At 21.5% G+C, this 22027-nt stretch overlaps 1 protein-coding gene across 1 annotated transcript in view; it reads right to left on the reverse strand.

The window, feature by feature from the left end:
* LOC117167287 (40S ribosomal protein S12) overlaps positions 1-10794 on the reverse strand; it is a 12213-nt gene extending 1419 nt beyond the window's left edge. Inside the window, exons 1-5 of the mRNA XM_033352114.1 lie at positions 10753-10794; positions 10593-10629; positions 7030-7164; positions 1354-1558; positions 963-1031 (exon numbers count right to left, since the gene is read on the reverse strand). Coding sequence (XP_033208005.1) covers positions 963-1031; positions 1354-1558; positions 7030-7164; positions 10593-10609 — 426 coding nt within the window. The 5' untranslated portion in view covers positions 10610-10629; positions 10753-10794. The remainder of the gene's footprint in view (positions 1-962; positions 1032-1353; positions 1559-7029; positions 7165-10592; positions 10630-10752) is intronic.
* Between the last annotated feature and the right edge of the window lie 11233 nt (positions 10795-22027).

Raw genomic sequence — 22027 nt, forward strand, 5'->3', positions numbered from 1 at the left:
CAGAATGTAATAATTTTAGGTTAAAATTTTGAAAATAGGAAAGTATTAGAAATGTTTATTATTTCTAATTTAAAACGCTAAAATTTAAATAATTGAAAACTTGTAGATTATGATTTTAAAAATAGGATAATTTCAAATTATCAGAATTGAATAATTTTAGATTAAAATTCTGAAAATAGGAAGGAATTAAAAATAGTTATTTTTAATTAAAAGCGCTAAAATTTGAATGATTAAAAATTAAAAACTTTCAGGTTAAAATTTTAAAATAAGACCACTTGAAGTTTACAAATTTGGAGCATCTTTAAATTGAAAATACTTAAAGTTGAAAAATTTCAAATTAAATATTTCAAAAGGAAGATTTTATTGTAATTTTTAAAATAGGAAAGAATTAAAAAGTCAATTTTAATTAAAATCACTAAAATTTTAATAATTTAAAACTTCCATATTAAAATCTAAAAAAAGGACAACTTGCAATTTGGAATGATATAAATTGAAAATATCCAGAATTAAATAATTTCGAAATTGAGACTATAATTTTTAATTAAAAGTGTCCAAAACTGTAAACTTCCAGATTAAAATTTAAAAAATAGGACAATTTTCAACTTGGAAGGGGCTTTTGAATTGAAATTATCCACAATTGAATAATTTTCGATTAAAATTTCAAAATAGGAAAATTTCAAAATGATTCAACAATTTCTAATTAAAAGCGCTAACATTTTAAGATTCCCAATTTAACAACAATTAACTATTTTAAATTTAAATTCAAAAAGAAAGTACTCGAAAACGTGCAATTTCGACACAAAATCGTTCAAAATAATTATTTTCAAACTGAAAAATCCGAATAATATATTTAATAAAGTAGAATTTCGGCCCTAAATTAAAACCCCAATTTATTTAATTTAATAATCCTATAATAATAAAATAAATGCAAAAATGTATGTGGAATATTTTATTAAAGATACCTAATGTACAGTGTTTTGTTTGAGGTACTCCATCAAAACATCCTTCGCCGGAGTTTCCTCTCCAAAGTCCTGCCAAACAAAAAAAAAAAAAAATTTCGATATGTCAATAATTTATTTAAAAAATTCAAACTCTGAAATAGGATTTTTTTTTTTTAAATCAGAAAGGCTTTTTATCAGCAAGACTTTTCTATTTTTTGGGTTCGTCTCAGAAGAGGGAGCCTAGATTTTCATCATTTTAAAACTATTTCTTTTCTATTCACTATAAATTTTGATTCATTTTCTGAAATTTCGAAAACAATTTTTAAAGAACAATAATGAGGAATATGGCTTTGAAAATTTGACAAAATTCATCAATTTTTCGGTGTAACATTTATTCAAACTTGTTTCTTACCTTGATGACAACGCAAGAGCAGCCGACGACTTTCCTCGCTTTTCCGGCGTTGTCGATTTTGCAGAGACCAGCCCACTCGCCCAATTTCTTGTTGTTGTCGACCTTGATCAGAGGAATTTGGTGCTCATTGCAAAGAGCCTGCACCAGTTTCTTGTACATTGCCTCGTCGCAGTTTTCGGCCAGGATGCACAACATTGCTTGCCTCCTGATATTCGATAACATTTTTATTTTATTAAAAAAGAAAAAAAAATAGGATGGATTTCAACTACAAAAAATAAATCATCAATTAAAATTATGCATTTTCTATTCAAAAAAAGAGACGATCTTTCAACAAAATTCATCAATTTTCAATCAAATAATATGGAATTTCAAACAAAAAAGACCAATTTTCAACCAAATGGTTAAATTTTCAATAAAAATGGAATGGTTAAATTTTTATTTAAAAATATATATATATAATTTTCCCAAAAATTGATTAATTTTTAAACAAGAAAATTAAGTTCTGCCAAAAAAAGACAACTTTTCAAGAAAACATAAATTTTCAACTAAACAAGGTTCATTTTCAGCCAAAAATGGAATACATTTAAAAATAATAATAATAATTTTTCAACAAATCGATGAATATGACGATAAAATATGACGATTTTTCAATAAAATATATGAGTCTTCAGCAAAATAGTTGAATATTTAACTAAAAAAATATTAAAGTAAAAACTAAAAATGGAATATATATTGCTAAATATTCAATAATTAATCTTTTTTTAATTAAAATTTGCAAATTGAATGGGTTAAAAATTAAATATTTTAGACTGGAACATTATTTTAAATTTAATAAAAGCCTTTCATTACGAATATATTATTATGAAGTTATTTTCAAGTTGAAAATAGTTTATAAAGTTTCAACGTTAAAATCGGGAAATTTTTTAATTAATTTTTTTTGTTTAAATTGATTTATTAAATAAAATTATTTTATGTCAAAGATTTTCAACTTCAAAAACTTCTTATTTTTAATTGTTCGAGTCTTCAAAAGACAATGGAACAGTTAAATTTTCAGTATAAAAAATTGATTTACAAAAAAGAAAAGACTTTTCAACAAAATCGGTGCATTTCAACTATTTTAAAAAAAGAATAGTAATTTGTAACCAAAACAAATGAATTTTCAAAAAAGACTAATCTTCAATTAAAAAATAATGCATTTTTTAAAATTTTATTCTTAAAAAAATTTAATTTTTAACAAAATGGTTAAATTTTCAAACAGAGAAATTATTAAAAAACAAACATATCAAACCAAGAATAGAATAATTAAATTTTCAGTAAAGGTAAAAAATTTTCTATCAAAGTGAATAAAAAAATGAAATAATAAATAATAAACTGGAATAGCACAATTTTAAACAAAAAAAAAAAAGATGAATTTTAAGCAAAAATAATGAATATTTAAATGGAATAACTGAATTTTCACCAAAAAGGACGAATTTTCATGTGTATTAAAGATATTTATTCAACCAAAAATTGAATTGAATTACAAAAAATAAGAATTAACCACGGAGATCATATTTTTGACTAAAATGGTGAAATATGCAAACAATACTTAAATTTTCAGTTTAAAAAAACTAAATTTCAAAAAAATTCACTATAGTTCAACCAAAAATGGAAGTTAAATTTAAATTTAAGAAATTAATTTTTATTTTTAATATAAATAAACCGAGAATTTTCGTAAAAATGGCCACACTTCCAAAAAAAAATAGTTTCAATTTTTAATCAGAGATAAATTTTGAACTAATACGATGAAATTGAATTTTCAACAAAAAAAAGCGATTTTTAACTTTAAATAAAACACCTACTTTTTCAGTTGCTAACAAAATAATAAAAAAAACAAAACGTTTTCAATAAAATAGTTCAACTTTCCACAAATAGGGCGGCCGTTTTTCATTTGCCGGTTTTTTCCGGTTCGCAAACATTTTTCATATTAAAAAATTATATATTTAAATGCTTAATAATTTAGGCGTAAAAAATTATATAATTTTAAGGAATTTTAAGCTAGAAACATCAAATATTGAAAATTTAAAAAAAATTTTAAATAACACCTTAAATTAAAAATTAAATTATTTTCTTTTTAAACACTTTAAACGTCCTTGGGAAGCTTTAAAATTTTATTTCAAAATCTTGAGAAATCTAGAAGTTGTTTTAAACTTAAAATTATTTTGTAAATGTTTTCAGAACTTCTCAATATCTCTCAAAATAAATTGATTTTTTTTTCTACAATTTTCCGAAAATCCTGCAAATTTTTGAAAATTTATTTACAAGTTGGATGTTTAAATAACAATTGAACAATTATTATTTATAGGCAAAATTTGAGTAATTTCAAGAGATATGTAGAATTCTTGAAAAGATTCAAACTGTGAAAAAACCAAATGGTGTAAGGTTTTAAAAAAATAAAAACATTTTCTTAAGATTTCTAGGAAAATTAAAAATAACTTTTCATTTTGAAAAATTATTTCAAGAGAATATTTCAAAAGTTTTTCCAAGATTTAAACAAAATTTTAAATAAATATCACTTTAAATAAATATCTAAATATCTCTCAAAATTATTAAATTTTTTTCTACAAATGTTTATTTTTGTAAATTAGACATCAAAATTTAAAAATTTCACTTACAAACATTTGGTTTCGATTTGTCTTAAATAAAAATGCAAATACTGTTAAATATTCCATAATATAACTTTTTTTTAAATAAAAAATTTCAAATTGAATGGGTTAAAAATTGAATATTTTAGACTGAAACAATATTTTTAATTTAATAAAAGACTTTAATTAAGAATATATTATTATGAAGTTATTTTTAAGTTGAAAATAGTTTATAAACTTTCAGTCACACCTTCAAATTGGTTAAAAATCGTTTTTGTTCACTTTTTATTACTTAAAGTACAGATAAATTAAATTTATTTATGGAATAAAAATGTTTTTTATACCAAATTTTCAACAGCAAAGCCTTTTATTTTTTATTTGTTCTAGACTTTTAGAAAGCATTTAAAAATTCTTTAAATTAAAAAAGTAAGCTTAGAAATAAAAATTTTTGAATCCAGCGGCCACCCTGAAATACTTAAATTGTGAATAATGAATGAAAGTTAAATTTTTATTTAAAAAAAGTATATATAACTTTCCTACAAACTGACAAATTTTCAAATAAAAATAATGATTCTTTAATTGGACTATTTAATTTTTTAACCAAACTGATTAATTTTCAAACGAGAAAATTAAGTTCTACCAAAAACGACAATTTTTCAATAAAACATAAATTTTCAACTAAGAAAAATAAATTTTAACACAAATAGTTGAATTTTAAACTAAACAAGATTAATTTTCATCCAAAAATGGAAAAAATTTTTATTAAAAAATAATAATAATTTTGCAACAAATCGATGCACTTTTTAAGTAAAATAATTAATCTTTAAATGGAAGTTGGATTTTCAACTAAAAAAATGAATTTTCAAGTGGAAGAGTTGAACATAAAATATGACGATTTTTCAATCAAAATATATGAGTTTTTAGTAAAATAGTTGAATTTTTAACGAAATTTAATTTATCTTTAACTAGAATAATTTAATTTTCAATAAAAAGATTCATTTTTCAAAAATTTCAAATTGAATGGGTACAAAATTAAATATTTTATACTGAAACATTATTTTTAATTTAATAAAAGCCTTTAATTACGAATATATCATTATGAACTTATTTTTAAGTTGAAAATTCTTAAATTTTTAACGGATTTAAAATCAGTCTTGTCAAATCAATTATTCCTCATTTGTTAATACTAAAATTTGTTTACTAAAAAAAATATTTTCTATCGAAAATTTTCAACTCAAACGCTTCTAATTTTTAATTGTTTAAGTCATCAATTTTCACGGCCAATGTTTAAAAAATCGAACACTAAAAAAATGTAGTTCCAAAAATATAAATCCACGTTGTCATTTTTAATGCTCTAAATATAAACAATTTTAAATTATAATTCCGACGCAGAATTGATAAAAGAATGAACATTTTCTTTTTGAATCAGAAAATTTATTTCTTTTTGATAAATTACCTGTTCAAATCCAAAATTTTAGTTCTTTTCGAAAATTCTCCATTAAAATCAATTGTAAGAATTACAATTTTTCTGTAAAATTTTCTAATTTTGATTACAAGTTCAATTTTTCATGAGAATTGTTATTCTCCTGGATAAATTTTAATTCCAATAACAAATATATAATAATTCTTACCCAAATGATTCAATTTGGAACTAAAAAATATCAGTTTTCAACCAAAAATGGAACAGTTAAATTTCCAGTTAAAAAAATTAATTTGCAAAAAAGAAAAATATTTTTTAACCCAAAACAACTGAATTTTCAAACAAGAATGATTTTTAATTTACAAAAAATTGCATTTTTTAATTAAAGATTTTTTTAAAAAACCTTTTTTTATAATTTTTATTATATATTATAACAAAATAAATTAATTACAACCTAAAGGAAGAATTTTCTAACAAAACTAATGTTCAATTAAAAAATAAAGGATTTTTTAAAAATTTCAGTTAAAAAAATATATAATTTTTAACAAAATGTTTAAATTTTCAACCAAAGAAGTTTTTTTACAAAAATAAAAAAAGATCAAATGTTAATCGAAAAATGAAATGCTTAAATTTTCAGTAAAAGTAAGAAATTTTCTAGCAAAGTGAATAGTTGAATACAAAAATAATAATAAAATAATAATAAATAATAAACTGGAATAGTTTAATTTTAAACAAAAAAATATGAATTTTGAGTAAAAAACGGAATTTTGACTTAAAAATGATAAATATTTCACTCGAATAACTGAATTATTACCAAAAAGGACTAATTTTCATGTATAAAAGATATTTTTCAACCAAAAATAGAAGTAAAATTTTAATGTAAGAAATTAATTTTTATTTTTTATATAAATAAATAGAGAATTTTTCGTCAAAATGGTCACATTTCCAACAAAATAGTTAAATTTTTAACCAATACGATGAAATTAAAATTTCAACATAAAAAAAAAAAAAGATTTTTAACTTAAAATAAAATAGCTACTTTTTTCAGTTGCGAACAAAATAATAAAAAAAACAAAAGTTTTCAATAAAATAGTTCAACTTTCCACCATGTAATGGAATTTTCAACCAAATTTTTATCTTCTTTTTAATAAACTTTTGAAATTTTCAGTAAAACTAAATTAAATGATAAAAAAAAATAGTTCAGTTTTCCACCAGAAATAAATTTTTAACTAAAATAATGAATTTTCAATTAAAAAAAAAATTAATTCTGAACGGGAAACATCAAAGTTTGTATTTAGAACAAAAATATTTTAATTTCTAACCAAACAGTTGCATTTTTAACGAAAAAAACAACAACAACAAATTTTCATTCAAATAACTGAATTTTCAACTAAAAAATATCAATTTTTAATTCGCGCTAAGGGTTAAATTGTCAACTGAAGTGATGAATTTTCAGCTAGAAAATACATTTTTAGTTTAAAAAATTAATTTCGAACAAGACTTTTTTTTCTTCAAAAAAAAAAAAAAAAAATAGTTAAATTTTTTAATAAAACGTAGTTAATGGAGTAAATTTTAGAAAAAAAAAAGAAATTACAAAAAAAAAATGTAAAAAGGGAAAAGAAAGATAATTACTTGTCGAGGGCTTTAGCAGCTTCGTGAAGTCCGTGAACGACTCCATCGTGAATGAGAGAATTTTTCAAAACCTCTTGAAGAGCTGTGTTTATGTCCATGGGACCACCAGCAGTCACCGCGGAGGGAACATCATCACTGAAAATAAAAAAAAATAAAATCCATTCGATATTAATTTCCATATTCTGAAAAAAATGTAACTAAAATATATAAATTATTTTTTAAATTAATCGGATTCAAACGATTCAAGCTTGATTAATTTCGAAAAATTTATACTTTAAATTATTTTTTAACAAAATGATTGAATTTTCAAAAAAATGCATGGGCTTTTAAATAAATAGTTCAATATTCAAATAAGAATAATAAAACCAAACAAATTAGTTAACTTTTCAACCAAAGAGATGAATCTTCAACTAGAATAGTTAAAATTTGCAAAAGAATTTGCAAAAAAATTCTGCAAAAGAAAATAATTCAATTTTCTACAAAGTAGATTCATTTTTAACCAGAAACACGAATTTTCAATAAAACAGTTGACTTTTCAAATAAGTAGGATACTTTTTTTTACGAAATTGTGTAATTTTTAATAAACTGGATTAATTTTTGTATGAAATAATGGAATTTTCAATTAAAAAAAAAACATGAAATTTTAACCAAGAAGAATATTCTATTGAAAGACGACCTTTCTAGTATATAAATAAATTTTTAACCAAATAGTTGAATTGTTAACAAAAAAAAAAAAAAGATCAATTTTGTATCAAAAAATGGATATTTAAATTTTCAATTAAGAAAATTAATTATTTACAAAACACAAGAAGAATTTTCAACTCATAAAATAAATTTTAAACTAAAATTAAGAATCTTTCACTATGATAATTAAATAAAAAAGACGATTTTTCAACAAAATAGTTAAATTCTCAACCAAAAAGATTAACATTCAATTAAAAAATTTTTTATTCACAATATTGTTGAATTTTTTACAAAGTAAAACTATTTTAAACCAAAAGCGTGAATTGTCAACCGAAAAGACGAATTTTCACCAGATTAGTTGATTTTTTTTTTTACTAAAAAGGATCAATTTTCAACCGAAAATGGAAAAGCTGCATTTTAAATAAACAAAATAAATTGTTAAAGACAAGAAATTTCAACTCGAGAAGAATTTTCAAGCAAAATTATGAAACTTCAAACAAATACATTTTTTTAAATAATAATTTTTTAATTAAGAATAATTTTCAAGCAAAAAGATTAGTTTTCTATCGAAAAAGAGGAGTTTTATACAAAATACATCAATTTCAAGTTCAGCAATCTAATATTTAACAATAAACCAAAACTTTAAACATGTAGTTGAAATTTTGACCAAAATAGTTTAATTTTCAACCAAAAAAATGAATTTTCAAACAAGAAGATAAATTTTCGATCAGATTAAATTTTCTAACGAAATAAATTATTTTTTAACCAAATATTTCAATTTGATAACAAAATAGTTCAGTTTTCAAACAAAATTATTATTTTACAAGCAAGATTCTTAATTTAAAAAAATGAATTTTCAAGTAATTTATTAAATTTCTACCAAAAAGATGAATTTCAGAAAAGAAACTAAATTATCTGAGGAAAAAATCGAATTTTTAACAAAAGAAATGAATATTCAACCAAATAATAATTTCTCAACAAAATGGTTAACTTTTCACCTAAACGCTGAATTTTTCAGAGAAGATTATAGATTTGATCACAAAATAAATAAATACGAATTTTCAAATTTTAATCAAGCAGTTGATTTTATGGATAAATTTTCAACTAAAAATGCAAAAAGTAAAATTAAATTTAAAAAAACGACTTTTTAAGAAAATAAGATGTCAAACTAAACTTAAGAATCTTCAATTAGTGTTTCAATTTCTCACTAAAAAAAATAATTAATTCGGCCCAGCATAGTTGCATTTTTAATCAAAGAAATGAATTTTCTAGCAAAATAAACGAATTTTCAACCACAATTAAGAATTTTCAATAAAAAAGAAAAGGAATTTTCAACCAAAAAATAGATTTTCAAGCAAGAAAATAATTTTTTACTAAAATAAATTAACTTTGAAATTAATATTTATGCAGAAAATTGACCCAAAAAAAAAAAAATTTATATTAAATGGAACGAATTTTTTACAAAAAAAAAAAAACAACGAATTTTAAACTAAGAACAATTTTTCACATAAAAAAAAATTTTAACATTGAAAAAGAAAATAATTTTTTAAACTAAAGTTAAGAATTTTAAACAAGCAGCCGATTTTTTAAACTAAAAAATATAAATTTTCAGTTGAAGCATAAATTAAACAAAAAGAGATTTCCATAAAAATGGATTAATTTAGAAACCAGACGAATTTTCAAGCGAAATAATGAATTTTGGAATTTTATTTTTTTAACAAAATATATAAACTTTCAATTAAAAAATATCTATTTCTAACCAAAAGTGGATTAGTTAAATTTTAGAGTTGAGAAAATTAATTTTGAACAAAAAAGAAAACGAATTTTCAAACAAAATAAATAAATTTTTAACTAAATAAAGTAATTTCCAACAAAATATTTGACTTTTTGCAAAAATAGTTCACTTTCCAACCAAAAAGATTAAATTTAAACAAAAATGCATGGATTATCAACTAAGATAGACAATTTTTCATACAAAAATGAAACGGTTCAAGTTTCACTTCAAACATGAATTAAAAAAAAAACTCATTTTTAAGGGATTATTTCGATTTTTAACGAAACAAATGAAATTTTAATTTAAAAAAATATAAATTAGCAGCAAAACGTGAATAGTTAAATTTTCAATGAAGAAAATTAACTTTTAACAAAAAAAGAAAACGAGTTTTTGATCAAAAGAAATGATTTTTTAACAATAAAATACTTTTACCAAAAAAAACCGAGATTTGAACAAAATAAATTAATTTCCAATTTAAAAATTGACTTTTTAACCAAATATTTTCAGTTTTCACTCAATTAAACAATTCAGGAAAAACTGAATCAAAATTTAAGCTAATTGTTTATCTCCAAAAGAAAAACGCCAGCCTTGATTGGACTTAAAAATCATTTTTAGCACTAAAATTACACGAAACTCACAATTTTCGTAGATACTTGTTACAAAAGGCAAATTATTCTACACATATTTCTCTAATTTTCTACGATACAACTTTCAAATCGAATTTTTTAGCGTACCTTCAAACACAAAACAGAGGTTATGTTTCACGATTTTTCCTCAAATTTCTGAATAAACTTCCTTCTACTTCAAAAATAAATAAGTTTCAAAACAAAATTTTTCCCACAAATTATTATTTTATGAACTATTAACTGAAACTAGAAGTAATAATAAATTGTGCGAAAAAGCATTCTCAATTAGAGGTTATGTTCGAATTTGACATGTGGAAATTACTCGAAAAACAAACGCTAATTCGATCTTTTTCTTCGAAATAATCAAAAAATGGGTGATAATAAAATACTGTTACTAATTATTTGATATAAATTTACTCTAAAGAATTATAAATTAATACAGACTGTGGTAAAAATGTAGGAAAAAATATAAGACTTACGTTTCGACGTCTGACATGATTCCAAGCGAATGGGAAACTGAAATAAATACAGAGAATTATAGTAAATTGATTGAAGATTTCGATAACTTCTTAAAATTGAAAGAAAAGCTTGAGATGCCATTATGAAAGTTCGATTCGAAACACGATGTGTGACGATTACCTTCTCTTGGCAGGAAAGAGATATGGCGCGCGTCGTCTTCGTGCCATGATGGCAAACCGGGATAATGGTGGCTTTACCAGCCGCTAGGAAGCGCTGACTGTTTCAGTCAAAGTTCCGCGAAAATTTAAACATGATAAAAGAACATTCTTTTTTTTTAATAGAAATTAATAATAAAAATAGTTAGTTTATTCGTAAAATAGAGTAAGAATGTAAGATATATATTTTGACAAGAAAAAATTGTAGACTTTAGGTACAGTAATTTTTTCTTGCGTAGTTCTGAATTTAACAAATATGAACATTGTTGACTACTGAAAGAGCGTTTCAGAATATTTTTTCAAAAGTTTTCTCTTTTTTATAGCGGAAACTAAAAAAAATTCTATAATTTTTGTTGAAAAATTTGACTAATTTGTAGAACATCCACGTATTTTGTTGAAATTTAGTTCTTTTGGTTTATTTTATTTAATTTTTTTTTTCGTTTGATAAAAAATTGTTTAATTCTCAGTTAAGAAAATTCATTTTCAATAAAAAAAAAAAAAAAGAAAAATGATTAAACTATCAAAAATAGAAATAAATTTTTTACCAAAAAGCAAATAGTTAAATTTTCAGATAAAAAAGTTTAATAATTGCCAAAATAGTTTAATTTTAAACGAAAGAAATTAATTTTTTAATAAAAAATATAAATTTTTATCTAGGAATGGAATAAGTAAATTTGTAGTAAAACAAAAATCTTAAAGAAAGGATTTGAAACTATATATTTTAATTTCCAGCCAAAGAAAAGAGTTTTCAACCAAAAAATTATATTTCAAACAAATAATTTCCATAAGAAAAAAAAATTACATTTCCAACTAACAATGGAAAAGTTAAATTTTCAGTAAAAATAAAAAAGAATCATTCTTAACCGGAAAAGAAACAATTTTCAACAAAATTGTTAAACCTTTAACAATAGAAATAAATTTTCAATCAAAATATGAAATAGATAAATTATGGTTTAAAAACAAATTAAGTAAAAATCATTTAAAATAAAATTGCTAAATTTTTAAACATAGAAATAAATTTTCATCCAAAAAATACAATAGTTACATTTTCAGCAAAATAATAATCTTCAATCAAAAAAATGAGTTTTAACAAAATACCTCACTTTTTAAGCAATCAAATGAGCTTCGACAAAAAATGCATTTTTAAACAAATATTTTATACCAAAACGACGAATTTTCAATCAGAAAAAAAATAAATTTTTCTACCAAAAAACACGAATTTTAGACAAGATTGTAAAATTTTCAACTATATAAATAAAAATTTTAACCATTAATGGAATAGTTAAATATTCAGTCAAAAAATTTTTCAAAAAAAAAAAAAAAATTTTTAAGAAGATAGCTAAATTTTCAACCAAAGAAATGAATTACCTACTAAAAGGAATATATTAAAAAAATTAAATAGTTCTACTTTCAAGTAAAAAATGGAATTTTTAACATTATTTTTTAATTCAAAACAAAAGAAATTCATTTTTTTCTAAAAAGAATAACTTTTAACCAAAAATGGAATAGTTGAATATAATGTTGAAAATTTATTTCCATAGTTGATAAGGTACCAATTTTATTCAAAATTTGTCTTTTTTAAAATTAATTTTTCATCTAAAAATGTAACTGTTCCATTTATGGTGAAAAATGTATCTTTTTAAATTTAAAATTCATTAAGTTCCTTGAAAATACAATTTTTAATCTGAGCATTTCGCTATTCCATTTTTGGTAAAAAATTTGTTTTTTAAGTTCATTTCTTTATTTGAAAAATGAGCTATTTAATTGTAAACTTGTTTTTTCTTCCCAAGAAAGGGATTTTTTTACCAAAAATATAACTATTTTCTCAAAATTCAATTTTTTTTCAAGTATTAATTTGATAATTTATATTTTTTATTTTAAAAAAATTTATTTTTGCATAAATTCATGAAATTTGTGAAAAATTCGTCTTTTTTTGTAGAAAATTTATTCTTTTTGGTAGATATAAAATTCAGGAATTCCAAATGAAGATTCATAATTTCAGGTGAAAATTCATCATTTTTGTTTAAATTAAATGTTTGCAACTGAAAATTTAACCGTTCCATATTGGGTCTGAAAATCGCCTATTTTCTAGTTGAAAATTTGACAAATTGAAAATTACCTTATTTAGTTAGAAATTTACGTATTTTGTTGAAAGCGACTTTTTTGCTAGAATTATTATTTTTTCGTTGAAAATTAATCTTATTGTTTAAAAATTCTTCTTTTTGGTTAAAAATTTAAATATTCTAAATAAATATTCAACATTTCAGTAGAAAATTTCTTTTTTAGGTTAGAAATAAATTTATTTGATTGAAAAATAAAATCTTTTGTTAAGTTGTTATTTAAAAAAAAGAGATAATTTTTATCTAAAAAACACGAATTTTCAACCATATAGTTACATTTTTAACTAAAAATGAAATGCTTAGATTAAACAATTGTATTGTATTGTATTTATTTAATTGATCATTTTTGGTACTAAATTGAAATATATAGTTAAAACTATTTTTGTGAAGATCCTTATTTTACTAAAAATTTAACTATACTATTTTTCATTAAAAATGTATCTTTTTTATTAAAGATTAATTTCTTTTGTTGTGAATTAAACAATATTGTCAAAAATTCAATTTCTTATTTGAAAATGTAACTATTCAATTTATGTTTTGGAAATGTATCTCTTTTAGTTTCAAATACATTTCTGTAGCTGAAAATTTTGCTATTTTCTTGAAAATTCTCTTTTTTTTGTCGACATTTTTTTTTACTGAAAACTGAACTATTCTATTTTTGGTTTTAAAATTTACTTCTGTCGTTGGAAATGTTACAATTTTGTAAAATAAAATCGTTTCTTTTTTTTCGCAGAAAATTAATTTATTAACTGAAAAATTAATTATTCCAATTTTTGTTTGAAAATTTATTTTTTTAAGTTTAAAGTTCATTTTCTTCATTAAAAATTCGATTTCTCAATCTACGAATTTGACTATTCCATTTGTGGTTGAAAATGAAAAAATTCGTCGTTCCAACGTGAAAATTTATTTATTTATTTAAAAATTCACTAATTTTGTTAAAAACCCGACTTTTTTGTTAGAATATGATTTTTTTCTTTTAAAATTAATCTTATTGTTTAAAAATTCTTCTTTTTGGTTGAAAATTCAAGAATTCAAGTTAAATATTCGTCATTTTAGTTGAAAATTATTCTTTTTGGTGATAAATAAATTTACTTGGTTGAAAAATAAACTCTTTTCTTGAAATTTTTTTTTTAATTTGAATATTCATCAATTTTAATTAAAACTTTCATTCCATGCAGGAAAATGAATTTTCCCCACAAAATTTAACTATTATATTGGGAAATTGTTTCTTTTTTGGTCGAAAATAATTTTTTCTTAAACTGAAAATGAAAATACTATTCCAGTTTAAAATTTAATAATCTTATTTAAAAATTCCTTTTTTTGGTTGAGCATTCTTTTTTTTACCGACAAATTTAATTATTTAATTTTTGGTTGAAAATTGATCGTTTTGCTTGAGAATTCAATATTTTGTTTGGAATTTTTCACTTTAAAAAAATGTTTTTTTTTTGGGTTGAATTATCAAATACTAATTTTTTGTTTCAAGTTTCAACATTTTAATTGAAAATTCATTAGTTAACATAAATTTTTTTTTACTAAAAATGTAACTATCTCATTTTCTGTTGAAAACTGATCTTTTTCTAGTTTAAAATTCAACTCTTTGATTCGATTTTTTTGTTAAGTATTTAATTTTGAACGGGAAATTGAACTGTTCTATTTTTTTTACGTTGACATTTTATCTTTTTTGGATAAAAATTTAAGTATTCAATTGATAATTTATATTTTTTATTTGAAAATTATAATATTTTTTAAACAATTAATGCAATTTGTGTCAAATTCGTCTTTTTCAGAAAACTAATCTTATTGGCTGAAAATTTATCTTTTCGGTAGATTTAAAATTCAACTATTTTAGTTGAAGATTCATCATTTTATTCCAAAATTTATGAGTAGTTGGAAATTAATTTTGTCAAATGAAAATTGAACCGTATTGACCTTTTGCAGTTCAAAATTTAAAAATATTGGGTTAAATTTGTTTTTTATAATTGACAATATCTTTATTTCGTTGAAAATTCACGTATTTTGTTTAAAAGACACTACTTTTTTGCTAGAAAAGAATTCTTTTTAATTTGAAGTTTGGGAAATAGTTTATTTATTTATTATTTAATATCTGGAAATAGATGAAAAGAATTTCATGTTTTCAGAAGAATTCAGATGTTTAAAAATAAATAAAGTTATATTCTGGTTTCAAAAGAATTCTTAAAAATCTTTTAAAAAATGTCTAATCAAAGGAGAAAAATGTTTAAACAAATAGTTGAATATTAAACCAAAAAAAAAATTTAACAGAATATAGAATTGTTATATTTTCAGTTAAACCAATAATAAATTTCAACCAAACTGATAAATTTTCAACTAAAATGATAAATTAGCAACTGGAATAGTTAAATTTTATACCTACCGAAAGTATTAATTTTCAACCAATAAGATTAATTTTATATAAAAAAAAAAAACAAATCTGGCACAACTTGCATAAATTTTGGAAAAAATAGTATAATTTTAAAATAAAAATTATCAATTAAATACTTGAATTTTTATACTAAAAAGATAAAATGTTAACCAAAAATAGAATAGTAGAATTTCCCGTTAACAATTAAATTCTGAACAAAAAAAAATCGAATTTTTAGAAAATAGTTAAATTTTTGGTAAAAAGATTCCTTTTGTCTCATCAAAAAACGAGTTTTAAATCAAATAGCTTATTTTTAAAGAAAATAAATGAATTTTAACCAAAAAGACTAATTTTTCAACAAAAAGATTAATTTTCTAATAAAAAATACAATTTTTAACAAAAATACATAAATTTTGACGAAATATTTGAATCTTCAAACAAAGGAGACCAATTTTCAAATATAGTTGAATTTTGAAATAGAAAAAAGATCAATTTTCAACAGAAAATGGAAAAGTTAAATTTTTAGTAAAAAAATTAATTTTCATTTTACTAATGAATTTTCAATTTAAATGATTTGAAAATTCAAACTAAAAAATAATTCCTAAAAACAGAGGTAGACTTTCAAGAAAGTTATTAAATTTTTGTTAAAAAAAATTAGTTAGATTAAACAAAAAAATTAGTATTTGATACTTTAACCATAAAATATTTGCATTTTTTAGGAAAAATAGTGAGTTTTCAAGCAAAAACTTTTTAAAATATATTTTTGTATAGTTGGAAATGTTACCTGTTCTACTTTTCGGTAAAAATTTATCTTTTTAAATTGAAAATTCATTTCGTCCTTTGAAAATACTTTTGTTGAGAATTCATCTTTTTTAGTTGAAAATTCAACTATATGGTTCAATATTTTTTTTGTAAAAAATTATCTTTTTTTTAAAAAGACAGTTTAACTATTCCATTTTTGGTTAAAAAGGTAACTATTTGTAGTAAATTGGTAGTAACATGCAAATATTTTCTTGAAACTTAGTTTTTTTATTTGAAATTTGTTTTTTGACTGAATATTTAAATTTCCCATTTTTTGGTAAACATTTTATTGAGATAGTTGAAAATTTTAAAATTTCGTGTTTTTTTGGTAGAACATTAATTTTTTAAATGGAAAATTTCGTCGTTTTGCTAGTAATTATTTGTTTAAAAATGCATTTTTTTCGAAAATTCATTTGTTTGTGTGGAAATTTAAGTATTTTGTTGAAGCTCATGTTTTTTAGTTGGAGATTATAATTTTACTGAAAATGGAACTATTTCATTATTTGTTGAAAATGTATCCTTTTTAGTTGAAAATTCATTTCTTTCGTTGAAAATTAAACTATGTCGTTAAAAACATAATTTTCATCTGAAAATTTAACTGCATATTCCACTTACTTTTTGAGAATTTGTCTCATTTAGTTGAAAATTCATTCGTTTGGTTGAAAATTTTGCTATTTTATTGAAAGTTCTTCTTTTTTAATTTTTAAAAATTAATTTTTTTAACTGATAATTGAACTATTCGATTTTTTATTGTAAATTTATTTCAAGCGTTAAAAGTTAGACAATTTTGTTGAAACTTGTTTCCTTTAGGCTTAAAAATGATTCTTTTTTTTTACTGAAAATTTAACTATTCCATTGTTGGTTGAAAATGCAACTGTTTTGTTCAAAACGAGTTTTATTTTTTCTTATGGAAATTATTGTTTTAAAAATGCCTTCTTTAGCTAAAATCTCATTTTCTTGTCTGGCAATTAAAATATTTAGTTGCAAATCATTTTTTTTAAGATTATTATTTTACTGAAAATTTACTTATTCTATTTCTGGACAAAAATGTATCTTTTTTACTTGAAAATTCGTTTAAAAATAAACTATGTTGGTAATTATTTCATTTTTTATCAGAAAATTTAAATTTTCCATTTTTGTTTAAAAATTTATTTCTATGTTTGATAATTTAACAATTTTGTTGAAAATTCGTTCTTCTTTTTTAAAATTAATTTTTTAAAATAAGAATTGAACTTATTTATTGATCAATTTTTTAATTTGAACATTTTAAGATTAAAATAGTGGTTACAAATTTATTTATTTAGTTGAAAATTCATTCCAATTGTTAAAAGTTGAACCATTTTTTAAATTTGTATTTCGAGTAGAAAATGAATCTTCTTGTTTGAAAGTTTACCTTGTTGATTAAATTGAACTGTTTTTGTTTAAAAATTAAACCACATCGTTAACAGATAAAATATATTGCTACAAATTTATTTTATCAATTGAGAATTCTTCTCTTTGGTTAAAATTCGTTTTTTTTTGTTGAAAATTAATTTTTTTAACTTAGTAATTGATTTGTCTATTTTCGGCTAAAAATAGATTTTTTTATTTGAAAAAAATTAACTCATTTGTTAAAAATTCGTCCTTTTTGGTTATATGTGACGATTTTTAGACTTAAAAACTTTTTCAGTTGTAATATAAACTATCACATTTTACGTTAAGAATTCATCTTTTTTGCTGAAAATGCATTTACTTGCTTTGTTAGAAGTTTGAAGTATTTAAGTGAAAATTTGTTTCTTATTGTTTAAAATGTATCAACTAAATATTTAACCATTCCATTTTTGGTTGAAAATTTGTCTTTTTTTATTTGAAAAATCCAGTATATTATTGAAAATTCATCTCTTTTGGTTGATAATTAATTTTTTTGGGTACAAATTCACCTTTTTCTTTGAAAAATCATTTCTTTGGTTAAAAATTTAATTATTTTTTTGAAAAATCGTTTTTTTTTTTTGAAACTTGTTTATATTGTTTGAAAATCCAACTATAGGTTGATTATTATTGGCAGATAATTATTCTTCTTATTTAAGAATTTATATATTTTGTTTAAAAATTAATCTTTTTAATTGAAAATTTAAATATTTCATTTTTAGTTGAGAATTGATATTGTTTAGTTGAAAATCATTCATTTTTGCAGAAAATTATTCCTCTTGTTTGAAAATTCTTATTTTTGGTTGAAAATTCATTTGTTTAGTTGAAAATTGAAATATTTTGTTAAAACATTCGTTTTATTTTTTGGTTCCAAATTATTTTTTGAACTAAAAATTTATCAATAAGATAAGTTTTAAATAAGAAGGTTAATTTTATACTAGAAAGATAAATTTTCTACAAAATACATGAACAATTCATGAACTTAACTTATTTATTAAATAGTTTAATTATCAAAGAAACATAAACATTTTCAAAAAAAGTGATAAATTTTCAACAATAGAAATACACTTTTAACTGCAGATATAAATTTTCAACCAAAAATGAAATTCGTAAATTTTCGGATGGTAAATTGAATCATCAACAAAATAGTTCAAGTTTCAACCATACAAATGAATATTCAAACAAAAATGGAATAGTTAAATTTTCTGTTAAAAAAATTAATTAAATTTTTTTATAAAATTGTTAAATTTTCAACTATAAAAACCAAAAATGGAATAGTTAAGTGTTTACTTAAAAAAAATTTTAACAACAAAAATTAACTTCTGACGAAATTGTTAAATTTTCAAAGAATTAAATTAATTTTTAACTAAAAATTAATAAATTTTGAACGAAAAATGGAATAATTTAATTTTAATGTTAAAAAAATTAATTTTCCAAACATAATATATTCTACCAAAAAGACAAATTTTTAACAAAAAACGTAAGTTTGCAACCACATAGTTAAATTTTCAACCATAGCGATGGGTTTTTAATTAAAACGATGAATCTTGAACAAAAAAATTAATTTTTAACAAAAAGAGTCTAACTGTCAACCGAGTAGTTGAATTTTTATTAAAAAATGATGAAATCTCAACCAAAAATGTAATATTTTACATTTCAACCAAATGATATTTTTATTTAAAAGCCGTTGCATTTAAACAAAAAATACTAATTTTTAGTAAAGAAAGATTTGTCAGTCAAAAGAGAGAAAATTTGTCAATCAAACTGTTTGTTTGTCCCAGCAAAAAGATGAATTTAAAACTAAAAAGATTAATTTTCTAGCAAACAGGGATTATTTTTTATAGAAAAATAATTAATTTTCTAAAAAATAATTTTATATTATAAACCAAATAGTTCAATTTTCAATAAAAGAAAATAAAAAAATAAATAAATTTTCGAAAGCAAATGAAATAGTTAAATGTACGGTTGAAAACATTTTCAAAAAAATACAATAATTTTTATTTTTTAACCAATTATTGGTCCTAATATTTTTATTGAGTGAACGGGAAAAATAAGGATTTTTAATATTCAGATGAAAAACGAAAATTTTTATTTCGATTTTGTAGGAGTTTGTAAAGTTTTGAGTTCATTTCGCTCGTTGAAAAATCCATTTTTTAATCTAGACATTTAACTATTCTATTCTTAGTTAAAGTTTTTATTTCTATAGTTGAAAATTTAGCAAGCTTGTTAAAAATTCGTGTTTTTTTTGTTAAGAAATTTTTTTAATTGTTGAAAATTCGTTTTTTTGTGTAGAAATGATTTGTTTAAAATGCATTTTTACTCGAAAACTCATTTGTTTGTGTGAAAATTTAAATATTTTGTTAAAACTCCTTTTGGTAGAAGATTATTATTTTACTGAAAACTTAAATATTCGATTTCTTGTTAAAAATGTATCTTTTTTATGTAGTTTCAAATTCATTCATTTGGTTGAAAAGTTAGCTATGTTATTAGAAATTCGTTTTTTCTCGAAAATCAATTTTTTTACTGAAAATTCAACTAATTTACTTTTGGTTTAAAAATGTGTTTCTATAGTTCAAAATGTAACAGTTTTGGTTGAGAACTCATTTTGTTTCGTTTAAAAATTAATTTTTCAACTGAAAATTGAACTATTCCATTTTCAGTAAAAATTGGTCTTTTTAAGTGAAAAGTTCATTTTGTTCGTTAAAAAATGAATTTTAAACCTAGAAACTTAACTATTTCATTTTTGGTTAGAACTTAATTTCTATAGTTAAAAATGTGATAATCTTCTTGAAAATTGTTTTTTTTGTTGGTTGAAAATTCATTTTTATTCTAGTTGAAAATTCGTCGTTTTGGTAAAAATTATTTGTTTAAAATTGCTTTTTTAATCGAAAAATTACTTTTGTGTGTGAAAAATGAAATATTTTGTAGAAACTCCTTTTTTTTTGGTTAAAGATTATTATTTTAATAAAAATTCAACTATTCCTTTTTTTGTTATAAATGCATCTTTTTTGGTAAGAAGTTAATTTCTTTTGTTGTACATTAAACTACGTTGTTAAAAATTCACGTTTTTATCTGAACAATTATCTGTTCCATTCAGTTCTTAAAAATGTATCTCTTTTATTTGCAAATTTATTTCTTTGGTTAAAAATTTAGCTTTTTTCTTTAATATTCGTTTTCTTGATTTTAAAATTAATTCTTTTGACTGGAAATTTCACTATTCTACTTTGGCTTGAAAAGTTATTTCTATACTTGAAAATTTAACACTCTTGTTAAGAATTAGTATTTTTTTGTTGGTTAAAAATTAATTTTTTTTTTAACTGAAAATTCGTTCTGTTTAAAATTATTCGTTTAAAAATGCATTTTGGCCGAAAACTGATTTGCTTGTGTAAAAATTGAGATATTTTGCTGAAACTCCCTTTTTGGTGGAAGATTATTAAAAATTCAATTTTTTTTCTCTTTAAAATTGAATAATTTTAATTTTTAAATTAAACTATTTTGTTAGAAATTTAATTGATAAATGTATCAATTTTAAAATGTTTTATTAATTAGCATTTGAGTTTAAATTGTTGATTTGAAAAGTGTTAAAAGTTTCCATTTTGATGTGTAAATTATTGAGCGTTTGAATTTAAAATTTCAGAGTCAACATTTTTGATAAGCTTCGACAGAAATAGTTTAAAATGACAAAGAGTTCTACTTCGAATGCTTTAATATGCAGTTTAGTTTTCATTACTTCAAATAAAAGATTTTGACTTCTATAAGTTCGAATTTTGTCATTTCTATAATCGCGGACAATTTTCGCGATCCGAAAATTGACCCAGAGTTTAAAAATTAATAATCTACTCTACAGAACTAACTTAAAAATAGAATAAATATATGTTCAAAAAAATCGGATAACAAATGCAAACAAATAAGCTTTCACAGGATTTATTTAATATAATAATATATGAAACTAGCCTCCAACTGACCTCCAAGAGGTCGAATATTTCGCAAACCTTAGTTTAGTTTGGATCATTTTTTGCAATAGAATTATTGGCTTAGATGTAAAGAATCGTCTTTCACAACTACTACTTTAAAATTCCGCTTAATTGGACGGGCAACGCCTAATGGAACTTCATACATTTCTTTTTGGGTCAAGTTTGTAACCTCGCCGCTTCCTATATTTATTTTCGCCCGTAACCTTATTCTACTTGAATTATATATTCCAGTAAGAACACCACTTGTCTCCAAAATTGCAAAAACATCACCATTAGATGTTGCTAATACAATTTGTTCTAAGACTGGCAAGCACTTATTTCCATTTTTTCTTGATTGCCATCGAAGTGGCGAATCGGGATGAAAAGTGTATTTTCGAAATTCAAAGCGCCGCTGCGGGTTGCTGTTAGGAATAAGCCGAATAAGTCCAAGTTGTCCAATTCCATATCCAAGTATCTGATAATCGGAAGTCCTGTCAACAGAATGCCTGGCAGGAGCAGACCTGGCAGAAGCAGACCTGGCAGGAGCAGTTCCGGCAAAAGGAGACCTAGGCCTTTTAC

Source organism: Belonocnema kinseyi, chromosome 1, assembly GCF_010883055.1.
Source record: "Belonocnema kinseyi isolate 2016_QV_RU_SX_M_011 chromosome 1, B_treatae_v1, whole genome shotgun sequence".
In the NCBI taxonomy this organism is placed as follows: Eukaryota; Metazoa; Arthropoda; class Insecta; order Hymenoptera; family Cynipidae; genus Belonocnema; species Belonocnema kinseyi.